Source organism: Ictalurus punctatus, chromosome 10 (assembly GCF_001660625.3).
Source record: "Ictalurus punctatus breed USDA103 chromosome 10, Coco_2.0, whole genome shotgun sequence".
Classification (NCBI taxonomy): Eukaryota; Metazoa; Chordata; class Actinopteri; order Siluriformes; family Ictaluridae; genus Ictalurus; species Ictalurus punctatus.
The window spans coordinates 17,653,731-17,678,960 of NC_030425.2; the positions used below are offsets into that span (position 1 = coordinate 17,653,731).

The 25,230-nt window shown below is 38.6% G+C and overlaps 1 protein-coding gene across 5 annotated transcripts in view; it reads right to left on the reverse strand.

Annotated features, from left to right (window-relative positions):
* Positions 1-25,230, reverse strand: part of atp11b (ATPase phospholipid transporting 11B (putative)) — a 67,377-nt gene that overhangs the window by 31,294 nt on the left and 10,853 nt on the right. For all 5 annotated transcript variants that reach the window (XM_053683194.1, XM_053683191.1, XM_053683192.1 and 2 more), the window contains exons 2-18: positions 19,004-19,120; positions 17,929-18,018; positions 16,523-16,603; positions 13,500-13,607; positions 12,965-13,093; positions 11,781-11,884; positions 9,664-9,711; positions 9,494-9,558; positions 9,278-9,359; positions 8,923-9,073; positions 8,031-8,228; positions 7,701-7,862; positions 6,717-6,892; positions 6,211-6,279; positions 5,535-5,608; positions 3,757-3,860; positions 1,982-2,163 (exon numbers count right to left, since the gene is read on the reverse strand). In XM_053683194.1, the coding sequence (XP_053539169.1) occupies positions 1,982-2,163; positions 3,757-3,860; positions 5,535-5,608; positions 6,211-6,279; positions 6,717-6,892; positions 7,701-7,862; positions 8,031-8,228; positions 8,923-9,073; positions 9,278-9,359; positions 9,494-9,558; positions 9,664-9,711; positions 11,781-11,884; positions 12,965-13,093; positions 13,500-13,607; positions 16,523-16,603; positions 17,929-18,018; positions 19,004-19,120 (1,940 nt within the window). The remainder of the gene's footprint in view (positions 1-1,981; positions 2,164-3,756; positions 3,861-5,534; positions 5,609-6,210; positions 6,280-6,716; positions 6,893-7,700; positions 7,863-8,030; positions 8,229-8,922; positions 9,074-9,277; positions 9,360-9,493; positions 9,559-9,663; positions 9,712-11,780; positions 11,885-12,964; positions 13,094-13,499; positions 13,608-16,522; positions 16,604-17,928; positions 18,019-19,003; positions 19,121-25,230) is intronic.

The following is a 25,230-nucleotide window of genomic DNA, read 5'->3' on the forward strand; positions in this document are numbered from 1 at the left end:
GACAAAGGAGGTGTGACCGCTCTTGTCTGTCAGTCATAGTGTGGTCAATTTGTCTAAGTCTAATGAAATTGGTGTGGATTTCGTGTCTGTCAATCAATTTTTTAATGTCTTTTTTTTTTTTTTTTTTACTAAAAAGGTCAAGCAGTGACGTCGCAATCATCTATTGGTCATATGTCTTCACATAATACGATTACTAAGGTCAGAGTTCACCAAATTTTAACTTTCATCACATAGCGTAACACGAAAAGTCTACGCGTGAGCTTGCGTTTCTGGTCTGCCGTTTTCGGATGCGTTTGAATGGAAGTCAATGGAGTGCTAAAGCCTAGTGTGACCGCAGATTTAGGCATAGCAAAGGAGGTGTGGCTGCTGTGTCTGTTAGGCAAAGCAAAGGAGGCGTGGCTGCAGTGTCTGTTAGGCATAGTGAAGAAGGTGTAGCCACTATGTGTGTGAGACATAGTGAAGAAGGTGTAGCCACTGTGTGTGTGAGACATAGTGAAGAAGGTGTGGCCACTGTGTGTGTGAGACATAGGGAAGAAGGTGTGGCCACTGTGTGTGTGAGACATAGGGAAGAAGGTGTGGCCACTGTGTGTGAAACTTAGTGAAGAAGGTGTGGCCACTGTGTGTGAAACTTAGTGAAGAAGGTGTGGCCACTGTGTGTGTGAAACTTGGTGAAGAAGGTGTGGCCACTGTGTGTGTGAGACATAGGGAAGAAGGCGTGGCCACTGTCAGTCATGGTGAAGGAGGCGTGGTTGCATTGTCATTCATAATGAAGGAGGCGTGGTCTCTGTGTGTCAATCATAAGGAAGGAGACATAGCCACTTTGTCAGTCATATTGAAAGTCTCAGTGTCTGTTAGTTCCAGTATATTGTACATTGGTCTGTATTTTGTACAGAATATAAAAAAAACAAACAAAAATAAACACCAGTTACTGTAATCTTTCAATTATTTTATTGTTCCAAATTCCTAAATATAAAAGATGACTGCAACTCCTCAACTTTTCTTGTTTTGGAGTTTGAAGAATTTAAGGTACAAACATGCCTGCATAAATGCGAAGATTTGAAAGAACAAGTGAAAATATAAAGAGTGATTTTCAGGACGTACGCAGTGAGCGAAAAATAAATAAGCGTTGCAGAACAGTGCATAACTTCATGCAGTTTAAATCAAAATGACGTGCCAATCAGTGCGATTACAGAGAGAGAGCTCAATGACTGAACAGAGTCTCAAGGGATCGAGGTTGAAAACACGAAGCAGTCACACCACACTGTGCACATGAATATAATCTGTGACTTGGGTTTACTATATTTAAGGGCCACTGCAGAGAAGGATGAGGGGTCACATGTTCAGCACACACACACAGAGCGAGAGAGAAAGAGAGAGAGAGAGAGAGAGAGAGAGAGAGTGGGGGGTCAAGAAAGAGAAGGATGGATAAAAAAGAAAATGAATAAGCAACAGAGTGAGAAAGGGCAATAGGTTAGAAGTGAAGTGTGGAAAAGTGAGTGTGATAGTAAGCCATCAATCGAGGAAAAGAAAGTGAGAAACAATGAGGAAAATAGGAAAATAAAAAAAAGACAGGGAGAGAGGACAAAATGTGGTAACCAGATTAAAATTTATTTAAATATAAAAAATGCTAGCTAGATGCAGTTACTCCAGTACAAATTTGGTATAATAAAATAAAGAATACAATGTCTGCTAATTGACAGAAAATGTGAAATGACAGATTATCTGAAGAGAGGCACAACCTGCAGCAAACTGATTCATAATCAGTGATTCTCAGCCCAGGTCCTGGATGAACCATACACTCTGTTCAGAGGTATAAAACTTTTTTCTTTTTAATTACCAACCATAGCAGTGGAAAATCTGTGCTGTACCTTCTATGCTGTATGTATGAGTCTATGGTGAGCTGTAGGATATTATAATGTCTTGTGATTATAGTTTAATCCTTGAACACACTCCAGTGGGCTTGTGAATGTGTGTGACTCACTTGTCTTCCACTCCAGTGGCTCCGAGCAACTTCAGGTCTTTCTCGATGAAGTTAAAGGCATCAATGAGCCTTTCTTCTCTCTGCTGTAGAGCCGTTCGAGCCTCTTGTATCCGCTTATCCACTTCCTTATACTCCTCCGCACTGAAGAGCCTGTAGGCCACCACCAGTGTCCTCAAACCCTTCTGTAAACAACACAGGAAAATAACCACAACATTTCAGATTAATCAAATATCCAGTAGTACTTTACAGGGGTTGGCAATTGTTGGTGTTTTCACAATACAAAGAACTGAATCGGCTGAGGTTTGGCTACACCCCCCCCCCCCCAACCCCCCCCCCCCCCCCCACAAAAAACAAAACAAGCAAAGCAGTACTGATGGATTAAAAAAAATGACTTAATTATTCCCCATCACTGAAAATACCCACAAAAATGTGAGGAAAGTGATGATACAGCAGAAATTACTGTTACCACCCAAAGATTATTTTCAAAAAGTGTTTTATTCCTCTTATAACAGAGCAACTTGTCAACAATTACAATTTTTTATTTATTAAAATAAAACCAATACATCCGTTCAGTTTAATGTTGTGGAATGTCACTTATGTTACAGCAGCTATAAACAATTGGTCCCTCACCAGCATTTCTCTCTCTCTCTCTCTCTCTCTCTCTCTCTCTCTCTCTCTCTCTTTAAAAGCATGTTGAATCAAACTCACTTGTCTCAGTATCACTGAAATCTTTATTTTTTACTGTGTTGCTACTGGTTACTAATAAGTGTAAAATCCTCAATACATGTGTGTAAAAGAGCCACACCCAATTTAACTGCTAAAGTCCCACATCACCCACAGCCTACATGTCACATGTGTGTGTAAGGAGAGGCTCTAACGAGCATTGCTGTTACTGCCAAGACACTGATGACTCCTCACATGGTGTTGTTTTTCCCAAGGGAATGCTTGGTGCACTGTTCCACTCTCTAAATTACATTATCTCATGATTAGATTTATTTATGTTATTGCAAGCTTAGCACGAATTTCTTCAGCGGCACAGAAAGCTGTTTTTCTCCGATCACACGTAATCAGTTACACGATGTGTCCCAATCTTTAACATACGTACAAAAACTGTGTTCTAAGGAAGCTTATTTTGGGCAAATCTGAAAGAGCATGGCATGTTTCTCTCCCATCAACTTTAATATTCCTGCAATCTCATATTTCTTTTCTGTTAATGTACCTGCTGTAAGAGTAGCTCTGACAGTAGTGCAGCTGCTTTATATTAATGTGCTCATTCTAATACGTTAGCATTTCTATAGTAACAGTTCATACACAGGGGCTTGGCGAACACGCCACAAACAGATTTTTAAAAATGTATTATATGGTGAAGCTTTCTGTAAGATGATTTCTTTAGGACAGGAGTTTACACATTGTTGTTTCTTGTAAAGCTGCGTGTTTTTTTTTGGCTCATTAACTTCAAGAAGAGAGGTTGGTGTGGGAACAACTGTTTATAGCTTCTATAATGCAAGTGAGAACAGGAACTAACCTGTTTCGCAGATGTTCTACAAGATTAAAATGTAACTGTAAACAGATATAATGTAGGATATGCCATTCAATAATAAACTAAAAATTGTAATCATAAACAAATTGCTGTGGCAACACTAAAAATGTGCTGTAATGGGAAAACAATCAACTTCAGGGTAGGAACAGTAACTCTGCTTCATCGCACCACACCTTTAATGATTATTTCCCAACAACAGCACAACATATTTGTCCTGTAATTCGAAGTCTCTTACCAGAGCGAATTCGTCCACGTGTACTCTGGTCTTCTCGATCTCTCCACTCTTGGTGTAGGGAAGAATAGAGGACTCGGCTCCTTTAGTGAACAACACTTTCTCCCCTAGCACATCAAACAGAGCATGTTGTCAGCTGACTCTGGGTTTAACCTCTGGGTTTATTTCACCAGACCTAAACTCTTCATAGACATACTGTTAATTACAGATCAGCATTTCAGATGCATAGCTATTTACATGTTTAAGATGATGTTTAAATATATATCTGTTAAAACAGGGGTCAGGAACCTTTTTTCATTAAAGAGCCATTTTTCCTTTTTGGTTAACTCATTTTTTTTGTTCCCGAAAGAGCCATTGCAAAAACTATTATTTTACTATTCTAAAACAACAACAAATTTATTAGATAAAATTTCAATAACAATAACTTACATTTAGGTTGCTAGACAACTCAAAAAACAAACAAACATTAGCTAACGTTACAATATGGAATTAATTGTGCAGGCCTTTCACTTTGAAGTTGAGTTTCCACCTGAGCAGCATAAAACCTTGTGTGTGAGAGAGTGTAAGTGTGAGTGTCTGTAGACTCTTCCAGCGTGCTGGGATATATCCGTGTACCCCCCCCCCCCCCCCCCCATGTTCCTTCATGCCAACACATTCTGTGTGAATCAGACACAGCAGAGCACCAGAGCTTTCAATAGAAGCAGATGTTTCAGTCCAGTCACTTTGAAATTTTCGATGCTCCTCTGAATTCTTTCTTTTCGCTATCTCCCCAAACTAGCTTGGTAGCTGCATGAATCTGAGCACGAGAAATAGAAACGCAGGTGGCTTGCCGTTGACTGGTGTCGTGACACTTGCACACAGCACTGCATACGTGCACTAGCTGGAACAACTTGAAATATATTATTGTAAACTGACTTTTCAGTAACATCGGTGGGCTGTACACCAAAGGAATTGCAACCGACTTTGCATTTTCTGCAGGAAACTGATTTCTAGTGATGTGTCCAAGTTTTTAATGACCATATATGGGTAAAGAGTGAGACACCTGGCAAGCCCCATGATTTCTGTCAAAGAGTAACATGCGGCTCGCGAGACATTAATCCATGATATGTGCTGTTGCAACCGTAACATGCAACAGTAAAGTAATAACCTTTATCAATAACAGAAGAACATTCATAATTCTTCTTCATAATTCATAATTCATGGAATAATTACAGTAATATAATGACTTTCCTGTGTTTACACTAGCGAGCGACAAGACGCTTACAGTTTGTCTGTTGTGTAGCAAGTGCTATTGTTGTTGATTTACTTTTGTTTAAAACATACTCTAAAATACAAAAATAAATAACACTGATAAGTGTTAAAAATGTTTGTTTGATTTATGAGATACGTGCTCAGCTTCGCTTGCAGATTATCAGTGCAAGAAAACCATACTAGCTACACACACTCATCAGAGGCACAGGTGATCACAGCTACTTCCTTCCAAGCTTTATTTTAATTCCTAACTTCTCTATAAACATTTCCAATTCAGGAATAATTCATTTAAATTTATCGCTTTATAACGTCATACCTAATTTACAACGAACCGACAACTTTAAGTATGTGCGCAACCATCTTTTTGCACTCTACCTTGCACACACTGCACTTAGTATGTACACTACCCACCCATATTTATGTCTATATTGTATATCTCGTCTATTCTTGTATACTGAAATCATTTTTTTTGTTGTCTTGTGTAATGTGACATCTATATGGTGTAAATTCAAAGAATTCTGCTCACACACCTGATGGAGTCTGTAATATCACACTCATGCGCCTTCGGTTTGGGTCAAACTCTAACACATGAAGAAGTTTATACCTATGGAGAGAAAAAAAAACCCTGAACTGTTACGAGCATAAAACACTCAATTAAGTGCACAGTTTAATTTTATACCACAGAGCTGCTAAATTCTGGATTCTGATTGGTCAGAAGGTGTTGATCACTTTTCTCTAAAAGCAGCTCTGACAGTAGAGCAGCTGTAAATAGCAGGTTTATATTAATCTGCGCGTTCCAATATGTCAACTTTTCTATAGTAGCAGCTCATTCAAAAGGACACGCCACATAATCGTCGATAATTTTTCTATGAGGACACATTTATCTGACATGGAAGTTTATTTAAAGTAAAGTTATTATATATATATATATATATATATATATATATATATATATATATATATATATATATATATATATATATATATATATATATATATATAACTAATTATTATATATATTATTTATAGTTCTTTAAATGTGGTCAAACTGCTGTGGTATAAGAGAAAGACAAACCTCGAGACGTGCTGTTAAAGAGAAATAACCAATTTTGTGGTGGTAACTGTAATTGGATTATTTTTGTATAACAGCACAACACAGTGTTTTATTCCATACATTACTAGCGTCTAGACAATTTTAAGTCTCACTTTTCTGATTTGCCGAATGTTTTGATCTCCATGTTTTCTCCATTACTTCCTGCGAAGGCGATGCCCATCCTGCAGAATCAAAACAACACCAATGAACAGAATTCATCAGTAAAGAAAAAAAGAATAACAGTATTTCAATGTCTGAGTAACTGTTACTGTTTACAGTCAAGTAACAGACCTTAGTCACACAGATCTCTCTCTCTCTCTCTCTCTCTCTCTATCGCTTTAATTCTTTCTCTCTTTATCCAACACATGCTCCTGTCACTGTGATGCATTACTAACAGCTATTTCAAAATGAACATGTTTTCATTTACAGATTTCCTTGGCGTGATGAAGCGATGTCTCACGGCTAGAACACGTCAAACCTGAGACACGGTAGCACAGTGACACTCTGAACGTCGTGTGTTTAAGCTCCTCTGACACACACACACACACACACACACACACACACACACACACACACACACACACACACACACACACAGAGAGAGCAAGCTAATTTTTACCTCTTGGTGGCTTCCACCAGGGCTTTCTCATCAGGAGACGAGGCGTAGTACTCCATCTGACACGTGAATCCGTTCGCGTGTGAGAATGGATCGGACACGCCGTCTGCCTGATCATAACTGATCTGAACTGTGTGGCACAGAGAGACTGCTTTCAGGAACAGCTCCTCTTCCCTGCTCTGAAACACACACACACACACACACACACACACACACACACACACACACACACACACACACACACACACACATTTCCATCCAAATGTCCAAAATTATATAGTCAAAATAGCACACTAACTCAGGTATTTATTTAGCACATTGTGCTAGCTGGTAACTCTGTCTTTCTTTATTCCTTTCTTTCTTCCACTTTTTCTTTCTTTCCTTCAAGTTTCAGTTCAGGATTTCTTTCTTTTTTCACTTTCTTTCTGTCTTTCCCAACTTTTCTTTCTTTTGTTCCCAACTTTTCCTTTCTTCTTTTTTTTATTTCTGTCTTTCAATCGGTCCTTCTCTCCTTTTTTCTTCGTCATTCACTTCCTTTTTCCTTTTATTTCTTCCTTTCTTTCCCAAATTTTCTTTTTCTTTTTTCATTCTTTCTTTCCCAACTCCGCCAGAGTGAAAGGCGATCTGTTTGAGTGACATGCAGAAAAAGCAGTTCACAATGAAAACGAACCCATCAGTGCATTAATCTTTGCTTTATCTCTTCAGTGAAACACTATCGACAAGGTTTATAACTGTTTGGCTTTTTTTAAAAAAAAAGAATTAAACAGTTACTTTGTGTCAGAATGCATTTTTCCTTTGCATTTCACTTTCATCAGTGTGTTGTGGTCATGCTACACTGAAATGCAAAATCACTGTCCAATCACAGCTCTATACAAGAAATGTTTGAGCTGGTGTTTGTGAGAAAAGACAAGAAATGTGATAAAATGCTCAAACATCAGACACCATCATTTCACACCATGTTCTCTGTGCATTTATATTTTTTATCACCAGGTGAGAAACAGAGCCTGCGTCTAGGACGTCCTCCGTCATTCCCTCAGGGACCAGTCTGCTGTTGATCTCTTGGTATTTGACACCGTTGATGGAGCATTCACGAAACTGCATCTCATTTTCGGTCAACGTTCCTGTCTTGTCAGTAAAAACGTACTCCACCTAAGGCAAAGCAAGAGCAAAAATATTTTACTCTCCTGACTTTTAAAATATTCTATTCAGGAGTGGAAAAATAGAGAAAATAGAAACGTATGTCATATTTTCACTCTGGTAACAAACCCATGACGAGATTTCACACACAAGCGCGCACACCCACACACACCCACACACCTGCCCCAGCTCCTCGTTGAGGTCAGAGGTGTTGACCTGGGCTTTCTGGTCACTCTCCTCATGGTAGAGGTCGAGGTCCCAGCCGATGAAGAAGGAACCCAGAAACTTCTGCATCTCCACAGTGACGTACAGCGAAATGGGGATTATGAAGTTGTACAGAACCAGGAAGGCCAAGAAATCGGAGATGAACTGCAAAATCTGTGAGAAAAAAAGTCTAAAAATGTAATTAATGGTTTAATAGGCTAAAATAAAATCCTTAGGGTGTTTCCACACACTTTTTTCTCCAATAAAAGCGCTGACCTGACCATTTTAAGTGCTGATATAGAAAAAAAGAAAGAACCTGTATGCACTGTAACCATAGCAACGCTCCTACCAGTCCTGGCTAGTATCGGCTAACTAACTATTGACGATATTTATTTATTTATCTCACTATGTATTTACTTACTGAAATCTTTATGTTAAAATTATATTTTATTTGATCTTTATCTATTTATATTTATGCAAAATCTATTATATCTGCAACTTATTATTTCATTTATTATTTAAATAAATCTATCACTTGAAATAAATGTTTTATTGTAATAGTATATTTTTATCTTAATGTTATTTCTATTTATCCTTATTATCTATTTACCTCAATTCTATTACAGCTGTAGCTTCTTTCTTTCTTTAAGGTCCATTTATGATTAGTTTTCCATAATTCAACACTGACAGCTGTACTACAGCTTACAAGCTGTAATTTTTCCAGCACTTTATTCACCAGCACTTTGCCCTCTACATTTGCTGTTCTCACACAAGCACCCTTTCGAATTGATTGGTCGAGTGGTTAAACCCCCCCCCCCCCCCCCCCCCCCCCCCCCCCCGCCAAACAAAAAAATCCCCACAATCTTGCCTTGCTGCTGTTGCGTTCCGTCTCCGTCTTCTGATTGTAGAACGGCTCGTCCCATTTCTCCTCCGCTTGCCAGGCGTATTTCAAAATGGTACTGAGGACAGCCTCGAAAAGCAGGATAACCAGATAGATGATGAGAAACGTGTTCATCGACCTGGGAGAGATTTACACAATTGATATGGCGCCATTGTGAATTTAAATAAAGGTGAGGGAAATGAGCAAGTATTTCAATTTTGGGTAAACAGAGGAAGTGACACAGAGAAAAATAGAACAGGAAGATAGAGGAAGATAGAGAGAGAGAAAGGGAGTGCGACAGAGAGAGGGGGAGAGAGAGGGGGAGAGAGAAAGAGCTTCATACTTCTCCACTGCTGAGCGTTTCTGGGACTTGCACTTGTAATTCAGAGCCATCTTGGACTCCATGCCTGTGTACACGGCCACACCTGAGTGAAAATAAAATGATAATTACACAGATACACACACTTAACTGATACTTTGAAGGAAACTCATAACATGCTCATAACTCAGAACACACACAATTGCTTAAGTGCAGAAAAAGGAAATGTAGAAAATCTACCGTAGATCTCTTTGGTGTTTTTCAGTCGTGCTCCTCGAAGTAGGAGGTTTTCTGGTCCTAGAGGTCTGAGCACAACAGATAACTCAGTTATTATCTGTTGTGTTTAAGGTTTTGTCCTCAGTATGATATTGAGGCACAACAAATCAAAGTTTTATGACTTACAAACCTACCTGACAATCTCTTCCCCGTATTGTGTTACTGTGATTCTCCCAACAAATCTGTAACGTAACACACAAAGAATATAAATGCCCAGGGCAAGAAAATCACACCAAACAACACTAACCATCTCATAACATCTGCACAAAATTACTTATTTTCTTTATATAATAACATATAAAGTTAATAATTAATTAAGTTGACCTTCAGGATTAATAAATAATATCAATAAAATCTCACAAATATTTATTACTTTTAAATATATACTTTAAAATAAAGGTTATGTTCAAAATATATTCTTATTTTTTATTTACATTTATCTTTATTATCTATTTGTCCTATTACACCTACTATCCTACTGTCTATCACAGCTATGTCCATGCATTTTCTGTACATTTTATCCTACACAGGGTCGCGGGGAGCCTATCCCAGGGAACTCGGGGCACAAAGCGGGGGGACACCCTGGATGGGGGGGCCCAGTCCATAACAGGGCACAATTACAAACACATTCACACACCCCTTCAGACACAACGGATAATTTGGAAATGCCAATCAGCCTACAAAGCAAATTTTTGGAGTAGCCCTGAAACCCCCGAAGCACTGGGAGAACATGTAAACTCCACACACACAGAGCAGACGCAGGAACCAAAACGTGCTATTTTCTATTGCTATAGCTGCATCTATTTGTCTGTTTGTTTTATTTATTTCTTTATCACTTTACACTGAAAAAAAAAAATGTTTTACAGCAAAGGGTTAGGGTATATTTTTAAAAGACTTTTTTATTCATATTTATCTTTGTCCTTATTCTACTACAGCTGCATCTTGTTTTTATTTATTTATTTACATACTTATTTAAGGTCAACTTATGACTTGTATTTATACATTTTAGCACAATTAACACAACTGTAATCTTATTCTGTATATTTTTTGTACATTTAAAGGAATATAGGACCATGAAGCATAACTTGAAAAGAAAGAATAGCTTGCTTTTGTTTATTTTTATGTTTACAAAATTGCAATAATAATAATAATAATAATAATAATGCGTTATAAAAATATTTTTAATACTGAACCAAACAACAGTGGTTCTTATTCTAGCCATTATTGCACAGCCATAATTTTAATTACAACCGTAATCATTATTACAACATTTTATTATTTAGAACAGGCTTACTATTTATGTCTTTTATTTTCATAATTCTGGGACATGTCATAATCCAAAAATGTTGTTTTCATTCTGACATTACAGAGTGACTACGTTTACATGGACAGCAGTAATCTAATTATTGACCTTACTCTGATTAAGATAATAATGTGATTAAGGTGTTTACATGAGTAGCTTTTAGAATACTCCAGTCATGTACCCATTTGACATGTTTTCGAACATAAATAGATTAACAGCCCACGTCATTACGTCACCGCACCACGCTGTCCGACGTCCCTCCAGAATTTCACGTATCAACATACAGTTCGTCTTCGTTATGGGACCGTATACAGTTTTGGGTGTTTTCATTTATTTATTTATTTTCGAACGCTTTAAGTGCACTTAATTATTTGTCATGCTATACGTGCTAATAGACAACTGCTTGAAGCCATGGGCTGCGTCTCAAACCGTGTACTTACTGTCTATATAGTAGCCGAGATACGTGTATTTTTCCCCACTACAGGCCTACAGTAGGAAAGTATGCGGTTTGGGACGCAGCCGAACTCTCTTATACGGCCGTGTGTGATCGTGTCCTGTCACAAAATGCGGTGAAAACTCTCACACAACGTTCATTATGTGATTAAGGTGCTTACATGTCTGTAATACACATCCATAATGCGACTAAAACAGGAGAACTCCACCTGTCTTAATTCGATTAGAGCTTAATTCGAGTATGGCCTTAATTAGATTAAGGTAAGTAAAAATTGCTGTTTACATGGTAGTTTCTTAATCAAATTATGGTCTTAATCGGGTTAAGAGTGGATTATTGTTGTCCATGTAAACGCAGCTAGTGATTGTATTTTACAGAACAGTTTATTGTAATGTGAAAACCGGGACAAATTGTGTAATAAACATGGTCAGACAATTGAATAAACATAAAATGAGTACTGAAAGGCAGGACTGAAAGGCGAGCCTTGATTCTAGCACCTGTATAAATCAGGCTCAGGCTGCTGGCACTCCACCACAGCCTGCAGGGCCTCGAGTTGGGACACGGATTGGGACACAGCCGTCTCCGGCACTGCATAGTGAATCTGAACACAGAGGGGAAATGAGCTGAGCAGCAGTAATGACTTAACGGTTCATTAGCGTGTTGCAAAGGAGAGCACAGCAGATGGAAAGCTACAGTTCCTACAGTACTGCTTCCCTACAGTGCACAGATTACATTCAGGACAGATTACCTCCTGTTTAACACTTAACTACATGCAGATAACTCAATATAGGGCAGGTTTATAAAATTTGCTGATTTATTGCACCCATTTAAACCTGATCATGGAGTGATCACAAAATCAGATGTGTTGAAGCAGAAATATCTGATTTTCCAGCAGTTTTTAATGATTAATACTTGTCACACATATCTCACTAGAATATAGTCTGAATTCTGCAATTAAAGAAAATGACTATACTTATGAAAGCAGGCATGCATAAACACAAAAGTTCTAAGATTGAGGTAATAAGGAGAGTTTTATTTGTCCATTTGCATGTTTTGATTATGTTTCTCCATTATCACTACCATATATGGAGCCGTCCCATGATTTTGGCATCATCTTGTAAAATAATGAAAATCATTGTAGATTGTAATTAAACAATTCTCAAACTAGCAGAACTTTGTAGGGGCTTTCTTTGGTCACGATGACAATAAAGTGGATGCCAATAACATGAGCACGTTGTCACACTGTGTGTTCTAAGACCAGAAAGCTCAACTCAGGACGAATGGACTCTTATGTGATTTTTGTGTACGACAGCAAAATTGAGCTGAAAATCATACAAGCTTAAGCGGAATCCAATTTATCATATTTAGTACACGGCGTCATCCTGTCTTACAAACTGTAGATTCAACTCTTAAAGAAATATTTAAATGACAAGCATGGATTCAAGCATTCGATTAGAACTAAGCAATACCAACATACAACTATTTCTAAAAAATGTAATATTTTCAATATCAGCTGAACTAAAACATTTTGAGGTCTTGAGCACAAACGGACGTATGTGTATTTGCTGCTCTTGTACAGTGACACACTGATCCAGGCCATAAACCAGGCAAAACAGACCTATAGTAATAAAGAGCAATTTTGGTATGAGTTTCTTAGTTAGACACTAACTAAGCCACAGACCTTCAGATTTGTCTCTCCATCTAAACTAGTCGTTGTGATGTGACACGTCCCCTCTGCTCGTTCTGAAGACAACAGCACCAGATCAGCCGGAAACGTCTCGTCTTTCGCTACTCGCACTATGTCTCCGACCTGGACATGGAGAGAAAAGACATTCAGAGAAGCCAGAACAATGGCAGTAATCTGTATAGCTCCTTTTTACTGAAAATTATTCACTGCTGCAGGTACAACATACTTTTTAACACCAGAAAAATGACTGCATGGTATGTAATTGCATGGTTGTACTGTCTGCTCAAAATCAGTACTAACAGGACCTAAAGGTACTTCAGGGGCAGGACAATCACAACTTCAGGATGCTGACTAGTTGTGCATGATTTATGCCTTTACATAGAGAGATTTCCAAACATACTACAAAAATAATCTATATAAAAATGGTAATGCGACAGAAAGACTTGCTTACTTTTGTTCTTGTTACAGTGTAATGATTTTACAGAAATGGAACGGGAGTGGATTTGATGGATTTACAAATGTATCTCACTCGTATATTCTTGGAGCGAGTCTGCACCAAACTGCCACTGCGCACCACAAATACCGGAGCACCGTTTACTTCATTATCGGCTTTGTGTCTCAGCCAGTCCTCGTAGCCCTGCAGAGAGAAAGAGAGAGAGTGTGAGAGAGTGAGTGTGTGTGTGTGTGTGTGTGTGTGTGTGTGTGTGTGTGTGTGTGTGTGTGTGTGTGTGAGAGAGAGAGAGAGAGAGAGAGAGAGAGAAAAAGGAAAAGTACACGATTCCTCTTTAAATAATATCAGAATAATCTGTGAATCAGTGTGCTTGTCTAAACACTGTTATACAGACAGATACCAAAGACACATAAGTGAAGGAGACATGGCCTTTATGCCTGTCAGTATCAGTGAAGGAGACATGGCCTTTATGCCTGTCACTGTCGGTGAAGGAGACATGGCCTTTATGCCTGTCGGTGTCGGTGAAGGAGACGTGGCCTTTATGCCGGGCAGTGTCAGTGAAAGGAGACGTGGCCTTTATGCCCGTCAGTGTCGGTGAAGGAGGCGTGGCCTTTATGCCCGTCAGTGTCGGTGAAGGAGGCGTGGCCTTTATGCCCGTCAGTGTCGGTGAAGGAGGCGTGGCCTTTATGCCCGTCAGTGTCGGTGAAGGAGGCGTGGCCTTTATGCCCGTCAGTGTCGGTGAAGGAGGCGTGGCCTTTATGACCATCAGTGTCGGTGAAGGAGGCGTGGCCTTTATGCCGTCAGTGTCGGTGAAGGAGGCGTGGCCTTTACATTCACATTTATTCATTTAGCAGATGCTTTTATCCAAAGCGACTTACAAATGAGGAAATACAAGCAAAGAGATACATCAAGCAGAGATCAATACAAGTAGTGCAACTATACAAGATCTTTAATTGAGTTCTAAAAGAAGCAAAGTGCACAGAGTAGAGGTGTAAGAGCCAGAGTAAGGTGGGTTTTTTTTTCCAAGAGAGCTGTCTATGGGAGAAAAGCAAGCCATTTTGAAATTTTGAATTTGAGAAAATCAATCAGAGCCACTGCACAAGCATTGAGCATTACCAATAACAACAATTTGGAATGTCGTGAAAAAGAAAGAAACCACTGGTGTACTAACAACCAGATATTGAACAGGTCGGCCATGGAAAACAACAGCTGATGATAGAAATATTGTGAGAGCTGTGAAGAAAAACCCAAAAACAACAGTCAGTGTTGTTGTCACAATCCACTGCTCAAAGAAGACTTTGAGAGCAGAAATATAGAGGCCGTACCACAAGAAGCAAACCCCTCGTCAGCAGTAAGAATCAGAAAGCCAGATTGGAATTTGCAAAGAAATACAGAGATGAGCCACAAAACTTCTGGAGCCAAGATTAACCTCTAAGTGATGGAAAGGCCAAAGCATAGAGGAAAAAAAGGGATCTGCTCATGATCCAAACATACAAGCTCATCCATCAAGCATACTGGAGGTAGTGTCATGGCTTAGGCTTGTGTGGAACAGGCTCACTAATCTTTATTGATGATGTAACTCATAATGGTAGCAGCAGAATGAATTCAAAAGTCTACATAAACATTCGGTCTGCCAATTTACATTACATTACATTTATTCACTTAGCAGACGCTTTTATCCAAAGCGACTTACAAATGAGAAAGATACAAGCAAAGCGATATCAAGCAGAGAACAATACAAGAAGTGCTACCATACGAGATCTATTAATTGAATTCCAGAAGAAGCAAAGTGCAGAGTAGAGATGTAAGTGCAATTTTTTTTTTAAAATTATTTTTATTATGAGTTTGTTAGGTGTTCATAGAAGAGGTGGGTCTTTAGTTGTTTTTTGAAGATGGTGAGAGATTCTGCGGTCCGGATTGAGATTGGAAGTGCATTCCACCACTGAGGAACAGTTAGTGTGAAGGTTTTGGAAAGGGACCTTGCGCCACGCTGAGTTGGAACTGCTAAACGTTGGTCGCTAATCGATCGCAGAGTGCGAGAGGGAAGGTAGGCCTTCAGGAGAGAGTTGAGGTAGGAGGGTGCTGTTCCTGACAAGGTCTTGTAGGTGAGCATCAAGGCCTTGAACTTGATGCAGGCAGCTACAGGAAGCCAGTGGAGGGAGATGAAGAGGGGTGTGACATGGGTTCTCTTGGACTGGTTGAAGACGAGGCGCACTGCAGCATTCTGAATCATCTCAAGGGGTTTGATGGAGCTGGCTGGGAGGCCTGAAAGCAGTGAGTTGCAGTAGTCCAGGTTAGAGATAACAAGAGCCTGGACTAGAATCTGTGTAGCCTGTTTGGTGATGTAGGGTCGGATTTTCTTGATGATTTTACAGAGAAATTCACCCCCATCTAATTGGGAGCAAGACAATGACCCAAAACACACTGGCAACACAACAAAGAACTTCATCAGGGGAAAAAGTGGAAGGTTTTAGACTGGCCAAGTCAATCACCAGACCTTAACCCTAATGAGCAGCATTTCACATCCTGAAGAGGAGAATGAAGGAAGAAACCAGTAAAATAAAAAAATAAAAAAAACTGAAAGAAGCTGCAGTACAAGCAAAAGAAGAATGCAACAGTTTGGTGATGTCAGTGGGTCACCAGCTTGATGCAGTTATTGCAAGCAAGGGATATGAAACCAAATATTATGTTTTATTGACTTTAATTTACTTTAAGATTATCTGTACCAATACTTTTGCTCACCCAGAAATTGCGTGGTCTGTTGTACCAGTTTGTCTGATACCTTGAAAAAAATGGGTGGGTTCAAACAAAAGGTGCCATGTTCTAAGTTGTCTAACACATTTATATCTAAATATCTGGAAATGAAAGCTGAAATTCAGATCTACTGTCTCATTCATCTTTTGATCTCAAACCTAAATGTTTTCAGTGTATTGCAAAAACAAAAGTATTGGCTTTGCTGTTCCAATACATTTGGAGGGCAATGTAGGAGAAAGAAATCCAGAATTTACCACTATTGCTCTCTTACTTTAGGGGTTTAACTCCGAAGACAACAACCACCACGCCTTACGCCAGTTTCACAACTCCAAACACAGAAAACTCACCTGTTTAATGGCAGTTACAGTAATGACAAAAAACAAGGGAAGTCCGCTTGTCACTGGGGAAGTTGGTGTGTCTATCATTAACTGTGGAAAGAAGTATAGTGTCATAAGAGAGACATCAACTGCTGTTGGATTGCAATCTCCATTAACACGTTTCAGTTAGCAAAGCAAAATCGATCACTAAATACAACAACAATAAATTTCAGTTGTAAACAACTCTCAACGGACACAAAAACCCTTAAAAATATGTTTGTACCATAAAGACAGTCTCATGTCTAATTCACAGACCCTTTGGTATATGCTGTTATGGTAAATGAATGGGGGCTGGGATGAGGTAGATGAAGATTACTGTTACCACCGTGAAGCTGAATATTTTCCTATAACAGCATGAGCCTGTGTTTCATTCTTCTTATACCACATCAACCTGCTAACCATTACAATTTTTTTTTTTTTATCTATTAATGAAGGATCCATCATACTTTTTATCCATTTATAGTTACATTTAAACAAGTTAGTTCCTGTTCTCACGTATGTGACAGCAGCTATAAACAGTCGCTCCCTCACCAGCCTCTCTTTTATTCCTCGAATATACATCTGTATATTATCTGTATATAATCCAGGGGTAATCTGGGTACTGCTGTATAACTATATCGCCTACATATATTTATGACTAATACCTGCATATATTATTTTTAATACTATTATAGTTTTTCTATTATAACAGTGTAATTAACCTCCATAATGCTATCTGTTTAATAAGCACAATATTAACAATCCATAGCCTTGTTTATTCATTTACAGTATCTATCTATCTATCTATCGATCTATCTATCTATCTATTCCCACTACTGCAATTATGATTTCGCTCAGATTTCAGTCGTATCTCCAGGACAATCTGGCTCTCATGACCTTTACTCTAAGATTTGATAAAGACCATGCTGGCTCAAGGGCACTGGAATGATCAAATAAAGATTACAAAAATAATATTCTTCAAATGGAATGAGATAAACATACATCAGGTAAATAAATAAATGTAATCAGTCACATCGAGTTCAAATAAAACTTATTATGAGCAGTACAAAGGAAAGCAGAGGAATCCATGATTCATGACAGAGGGTTGTGATAATAAAGGACATTCAGAAGCCTGCTGCAGACACCTGCTAAATTCCTCACTTCCTCATGTATGGTAAAGCACTTCACTCTCACGCACTCTCACGCACTCTCACGCACTCTCACGCACTCTCACGCACTCTCACGCACTCTCACGCACGCTCACGCACACTCACGCACGCTCACGCACTCTCACGCACGCTCACGCACGCTCACGCACGCTCACGCACGCTCACGCACTCTCACGCACTCTCACGCACTCTCACGCACACAGAATACTGAGAAGCGCTGGGTCTTACCTGGACAAGGAAGATGATGAGGAAATAAAAATTGGCTATCCTTCTGAACTGTTCAAACAGATTTTTGGGAATGAAGTTCCATATGGTGTACTGCAGAGGAAACAATAAAGCTGTGTGAGTGATTTCCTGCCCCATCAGGCAGAGAAAAGAAGAAAGAATACTTAAAAAAATTTTTTTTTTTAAATATTTTGAGATTGGATTTTTGATTTCCATGAGCTGTAAGCCGTAAGCTGTTTTTGAGATGCACCTGCGCACATGTGTGTGTGGGTGAATATTTAAAATATTGTAACTTAAGTCTTTTAACGTCAGAATTAACATTATTTCTGTTGTTATTTTTATCTAATATTTTTTTTACAATTTATTTTCAAAATCATGAATTTTAAGATTATTTTATGAACACCACTAAAGTGGTTTCATAGATAGCAGGCCTGTTTGCATGGTTCAATTGTCTCTTTTTGCACAGAATGGTGCAATAAACAAAAAACATTCAGAGAGCAGAAGCTCTGCAGGCTGATACTCCTGGTCAGAGGAAAATGGCCAGATTTGTTTGTGCTCCCAAAAAGGGATATAGTAACTCATATAATCACTCTTTACAACCGTGATGAGCAGAAAAGCATCTCAGCATACATAAAACAACCCTGAGGTGGGTGAACAGCAAAAGATCATAATGGGCTCCACTCCTGTCATCCAAGAACAGGAAATCTGAGCCTATCATGGGTTAGGGTGAGCCTGTGCCCATGATAACCTCAGATTCATGAATGTGCAAGCCTACAGATGTTCCAAATAAAGTGGACTGTGCGCGCATGTTATAATATCAGAATTACAGTTTTCAATAAATAAAAGTAATAATTTTATAATTTTTACAGGGAAAAACTATTAACGCGGAGAAAAGTGGTTTATTACAGACGCTACCTTAATAAACCCACACTGTGAATAAGGCTTAACTGTTATTACTGCAGTGTGTACACAACACCATTTTTGAAACATATCCCATAATTTTAGGATGTAGACTATAGGTTTTGTTGTGCTGGAGTAGTGGTTATGTAATTAGGAGACTCTCTCAGTCCAGACTTACCTTGGAGGAGATGATTCTGTTATCCGCAAACCTCTGTGGAATGTAATGTCCGTGCTGAGGGAAGCGGTTTGCGATGTAAACGGTTCTGGTGTCACTTTGATGCGGTGGGTCAAAACCCTGCAAGAGAGGAACACAAATATGTCAGAATGTCAGACACTGTCTCTGTGTAATGATTGGTAATCATTCCAAGAATTAAGCTTTCTTTCTTCCTAGTGGACTTTCATTTTCTATCAATCTATTGGTATGTATGTATGTATGTATGTATGTATGTATGTATGTATGTATGTGACTGACTTGAACAATCACAGGAAGGAAGACCAAATCAAGAACAATTAGGCAATTAATTAAAATGTTTAAATTTCTTGAAGCCATAATTTCTGGAAATTATAGCACTAGGTGATGTAACATGAATCTAGTATTATGCCAGTAACAAGTTACTACAATTTAATTCAATGAAAAATATTAGAAATCCTCTTTAAAGTCTGCTTAGTCTTTAAACAAATGGAGGGAATGACTGTTAATAGCTGCTATAATGTAAGCAAAAACATACCCATAACAAATGTAACTATAAAAGGATAAAAAGCATGACATGTCACGAAAATTTTTTACAGTTGGCAAATCCCTGTGGTATAAGAGCAATAAAACACTTCAGAGTATTTTGTTACAGGAAAATAATTGAAACTTTTGAGTGATAACAGTAACTCTGCTTTGCACCAGGAGACATTACACCAGATCACTGTGCGTCATTTTCCTCCAACTAGGTATGTCACGATACCAAAATCTAGTAGTCGGTACCAATACCACCAAAAGTACACGATACCAAAGACGATACCACGATGTGGTTTAAAAAAAGAAAGAAAAAGAAAAAACATTTTTAATAAAATTAAAAACTCCTGGAGGACATACTCCTCTGGCTGATACTGGCCGAGCGAGACAGAGAGAGAGAGGGATATTTTAGTTGTCAAACACTGTCTGACAATGACTAATAACAAGTGCTAAGGTGCACTCCTAAACGCACACACGCACACACACACCTTATACTCTGAATGCAAGCATTAGTTTAAATTCACTGATATGGTGGCAGACCAAAAAGATTTATTAAAAGCATGAACATTTGAATAATTATTAGTGACATTAGGCTACATTTAGCTGACAGGACACGGGCTGAATGGCGATGCATGGTGGCCCATTAGGAAGTAGTTTATAACATTGCAATGCATTTGCGTCATTAACAAATGACTGGCTATCGCAAACATTACATGGAGCATAACGTTAGCTGGTTTCACGGCCACAATGCAGCTGCCTCAAACAAACATAAGATAGGGCCTGTGTTTCAGGTGCTTTGCCAAATTCCAGGTGTTTCCTCGCTTTGTTTGAAATGAACGATAGCATCTGTTGCACACTGGAAACCAATACTAGCTTTCCTCTCTCTTCCTCTCAATGAGTCGGGGTGGAGCTAAACTTGTCAAGCTAAGCTAATCTTCTGTAGTGTTTCCCGTGTGCTTGTAGGCGTTCTTCTTCTTCTTCACCACTTGTGGACCGACTAGAACACTTGCATGTATTTGCTGCCCCCATCAGGTCCGGAAGAACTGCAACCTCGGTACCTCCATATTACCATCGATACCTATGCTACTGCAGAAAAACAAGTACCGTCACGTTTTAAGAATGTTGGTACCGACTTGGTACTGAAGTATCAGTTCTCGTGACATCCCTACCTCCAACACATCTGCCCAAGTGATACTCCATATATTTGATCAGTCATTGCAAATTTTAGTGCCTAGATTGAGATAAATTTGTGAAGCAGTATTAAAGATGGTGACAGGAATTCTGAGAAAACTGAAAGGGAAAAGTCGAATGTAAAGAAATTATTTAAATATTAGACGCCAATGTATTTCTGAGATCTGATGCCTGTAGAACTTACAGACCTCCTGGAGCAGAAGTGACAGCACATTACTTCAACTCGTAAAATAAAAATGGCCTTGAGGAGGAAACGTGCCCGAGTGCTGGCCTGAAAAGTGCATTATTAATTTAGACGCAGAGCAGCCGAACAATTCATTACGGAAAGGTCCTGCTCGCAGCACTGCACACTTAAATCACTTACTACTGGATTCCACTACTGCCTTTTTATTTACAGTCCCTCAGGAAGGGATGAGGGATGTCAGACACCATGCACAGCAGGCAGAAATCACATTCCTGAAGAAGGTTTTCTGTAAGGATGTGACCTCTCTCTACACAAGTAACTGGATTAGGGTGCAGTTTAGATTTCTCTCCAACTTAACTACCGCACATCTGTCTGAATAATTAAATCCAAAGAGGGACACTAATCGAATCATGGCCCGATCTATCGCCATGACAACACGAGCCATTTCCATAAAGCAGCTAAGAATGGAAGAAATGTTTCTGCTTTGCTTTTGCCTCTCTATTTTTTTCAGGAAGATAAAAAGAACACAAATGAGCACAGAACAAAAGGTCAGACTGAAAATTTTAAATCCAAAAGTGGTGCTGTAATGGTATACTGTAGCAAGGAATTGTGAAATCATAACAACCTTGTTTTATGCTTACATTTTCACAGGTCTGAAATGAGTTGAAATGACAATAAAGCCACTTGACCATTGACTTAGTCAATAGGCTTATTAACAGCTGGCACAGTACACAGTGAAATGAAACAACGTTCCTCCAGGGCCATGTACAACACGTACATCGTACGTACAACAACACAGGACTACATGAGACTGCACACAACTAAATAGGACCTGTAGAAATGTGTCGGTCTTATTAGTTCTGTGTAGTCTCTAAAGTTTGGAAAGAAGCAGCGGAGATCTGGTGAGTGTGCGAAGCTAGTACTGTTACATACCTAACTTGTAAATCTGTAAACAACCGATTTTCACAATGAATAGTGTGGTATTTTGTGTTTGACACATTAGCTTTAGAAGGTATGGATAGCTACTATGGTTTTTCCAATGGAACTAATTTTTTTTTGATAGGCCACACCCACAAGAAGATGCTTTCACTTTCAACTTATAAAGACAAAGGGATTAATACTGACATTGTAAGACATTTTGAGGGAAAAAGGTTCTCAAAAATATCTTTATGAGAAGATGGAGACTTTTGTACGAACAATTCATAATAATTAATTTCTTTCATTTTCACCACTGCCGTGTGCTTTTTTCAACGGTATTGTGATTCATTAATATCGTGTTATTTTTAGACCAGGTTATCCTACCATGAACATTTCAAACCAGAACAAGAACCTGACAAGAACAGAACCTGACTCAAGGCTATGTTCAAAACTTTAACTTAGTGCAAGTGTAAACCTTTTATTAGTTCATAAACTCAAGCGTAACAGCCATTTACGCTCAAAACAGGCTGAGAAAGAACAGCTCCTTCAACCAGCTGATATCTTTTATGACATGACAATGAGCTTTCCTTATGACTACATGATATTTAAGATCAGGGATTAGAAACAATTTTTTTTTTAATTTAGGTTTGTTGCGAACAAAACCAATATTTCTTATGTTCCTGCTCTAGCATGCCACGCCCCACCCCACTCTGCTCGTTGGAAACCGGTCAGAACAAAATGAAAGAGCTGTTAATTACATTTTTTAAGTATGATAGCCAGCTCTACTTATAGGAAGCCTAGTGTATAAATAGAAACCAAAATGTGTATTTATTTTAAATATGTTTTCATAGTGTCCCACTACTTTGCTTGCAGAATCTAGAAAATGTTTTTCTATCAAAAGATCTTCAAAACCCTGGCTATAGCAGCTATCCAATATAATATCATCCTGTAGGCAGACAGGAAAGGACAAAGTCTGGGCTGGAAGTTAGGCCTGTTGGGAAAATGCTTAGGTTTAGGCATAAAAAGATAATCGAACTGGTTAAGCACTGTTTAAAATATCATTTTCACTTTGGAACAATTTGAAGGGATTTTGTTTGCTTTCAATAACAGTGAAATATTTGGCTCCTTTTTGCTTTCGTTCTCTGTGATGTTTCTAATTCTTGTTCAAGAAAGACTTCCACTTTCAAATATTCAGGGCTGAGGTGGCAGTGAAAAGACCGCACGTGAAAGCACAGAATTACTACTGCTGTTTCTGTTCCATGGAAATTAGTGAGTGAGGAAGCCACGTCATCCAACCTGTGTGACAACACATGCTTTCAACAGCTGCCCTTGCGGAGCCTTTGTGTTTGCGCATGCACGCGCACACACACACACACACACACACACGCACACGCACACCCTTGTATACACTCTCCAAGGGCAGCCAGTATGTGAGTCAGTCAGAAGTCTTGCTGCCTTTTTAAAAAAACAATGCACACAGGAAATAACTTACGAGATTAATCCATGAATGCAAAATGAGTTTCATTTTTAAAGAAATTTAATGCAACAAATGCGTTAGAAATTTATCATCTGTACAGAAAGAGTTAGGCATCACTGACACAGCACATTCCTCCCACCATTAATTACAGACTGTTCTCCAAAGAAAGGTTTCCGTAATGGTGGAATGGGATAGTGTGTGCATGTCCAAGTTATTGTGTAATGCCACTTATTATAAAAATGAACAGAAAAACCAGTACATTTCACTTTAAAGTAAATCTTGGTGTGTGTAAGCACACTTTACATTCATTTTGCATGCCATGCCCTTCATTTCCATTTAGAAAAAAAAAAAAAAAACAGCAAAGAGAAAATTCCCAGCCTGTTCGAGTGTTTAAAGCTGTTCAGAAAGTATATTATTATTGTTATTATAAAAACATTCTGTAATTAATGTGCTGGTTCTAATAAGTTATGGTTTCCATAGTAACAGCTCATTCACAGGAACTTGTACAGGAACTTGGACGCTCCACATAAACGGGTTAAAAATGTGTTCAATCATTTATCTGTAAGAAGAAATTTACTTATCCTGTATGGAAGGAGTCTCCAGCGTCAGTGCTTTGTGGTTTCTTGAGAACATTGTAAGCGGTGTTGTTTTTTTTTTTTGTCTTATGTTCATGAGAGAGTAGAGAGGCTGATGAAGGAACGACTGTTTATAGCTGCTGTAACATGTGAGAACAGGAACTAACTTGTTTTGAGGATGTTCCAAACATTACACGCAATACATGAATAAAACATGGGTTATGACATTTTTTAACAAATAAAAAAATCCAATAGTTTGCAAATTACTGTGGCATAAGATGAATAAAACTCTGTGCTGTTATAGGAAAATAACCAACTTTGGGGAGGTAACAGTAACTCCGCTTCTTCAGTACTTAATTCTGAAAATTGTATAGATCACTGTTATAATGACATTAGAAAAAAACTACAGAGCTTATTTATTGATTCATTTCTTTGCAAATCCGCAAGTCATTAGTTACTGAAGCTGGTCTGGGTCTAATGTGTTATGTGACCAATTCCAAATAACACACACACACACACACACACACACAGCCAAAAGGAATGTAAACATTCACTTTATGTACAGTGAACTCTGAATAAAATAAGTATATATGATAAATAATGAATAACAAATGAACAATGCAGGTCTCCAGCAGATATTTAAAGTGATACAAGAATGGTTTTAAGCAGTGCGAACACACACACACACACACACACACACACACACACGCAATCACTGTATGTATTAGTGGTGTAACAATATATCGTGGTACGATATATCGCAATATAAAAATGGTACGTTATGTATCGTAGAGCCTTTTTTACGATATGATGTCTGTTTTATCCTATAAGTTGTTTGTAGTCATGTGATTCTGACGATGCGTGAAATTCAGATGGAGGGCAAGAAGTGAAAAGCAGAATGGACGAGATGGAGGAAAATCCGTACTGTACCGGTTTAGACACTATTACAAGAGAAAGATATAAACAGAAAATCATAGCATATGTTGGATGTGATCCTTACAGTACGAAGAGGAGCGATTTTTCTACTGAACTGAAGTACTTGCCTGCCTTCAAGTTGTAGATATAAGCAACTACCTTGTTCCCCAGACATCCTTCAACTCCAGAAAACAAATGAAAGTATGCAAAAGTATGGAGGCATGCAACTTTTTTGTTAGTGGTTGGGTCAATGACCTCGGTACCGAGGTGCGCCACACTGATTATTGTTCGGTTTTCACCTGGGTGAGTGACATTTCTTTTTGTCCTGTAGATTAACCTAGCAACAGACATTCAACGCTGCTGCGCCTCTTGATGTTACGGTTGCTTACTTTACGTTATTAGGTTAAACACTCTCAAAGGT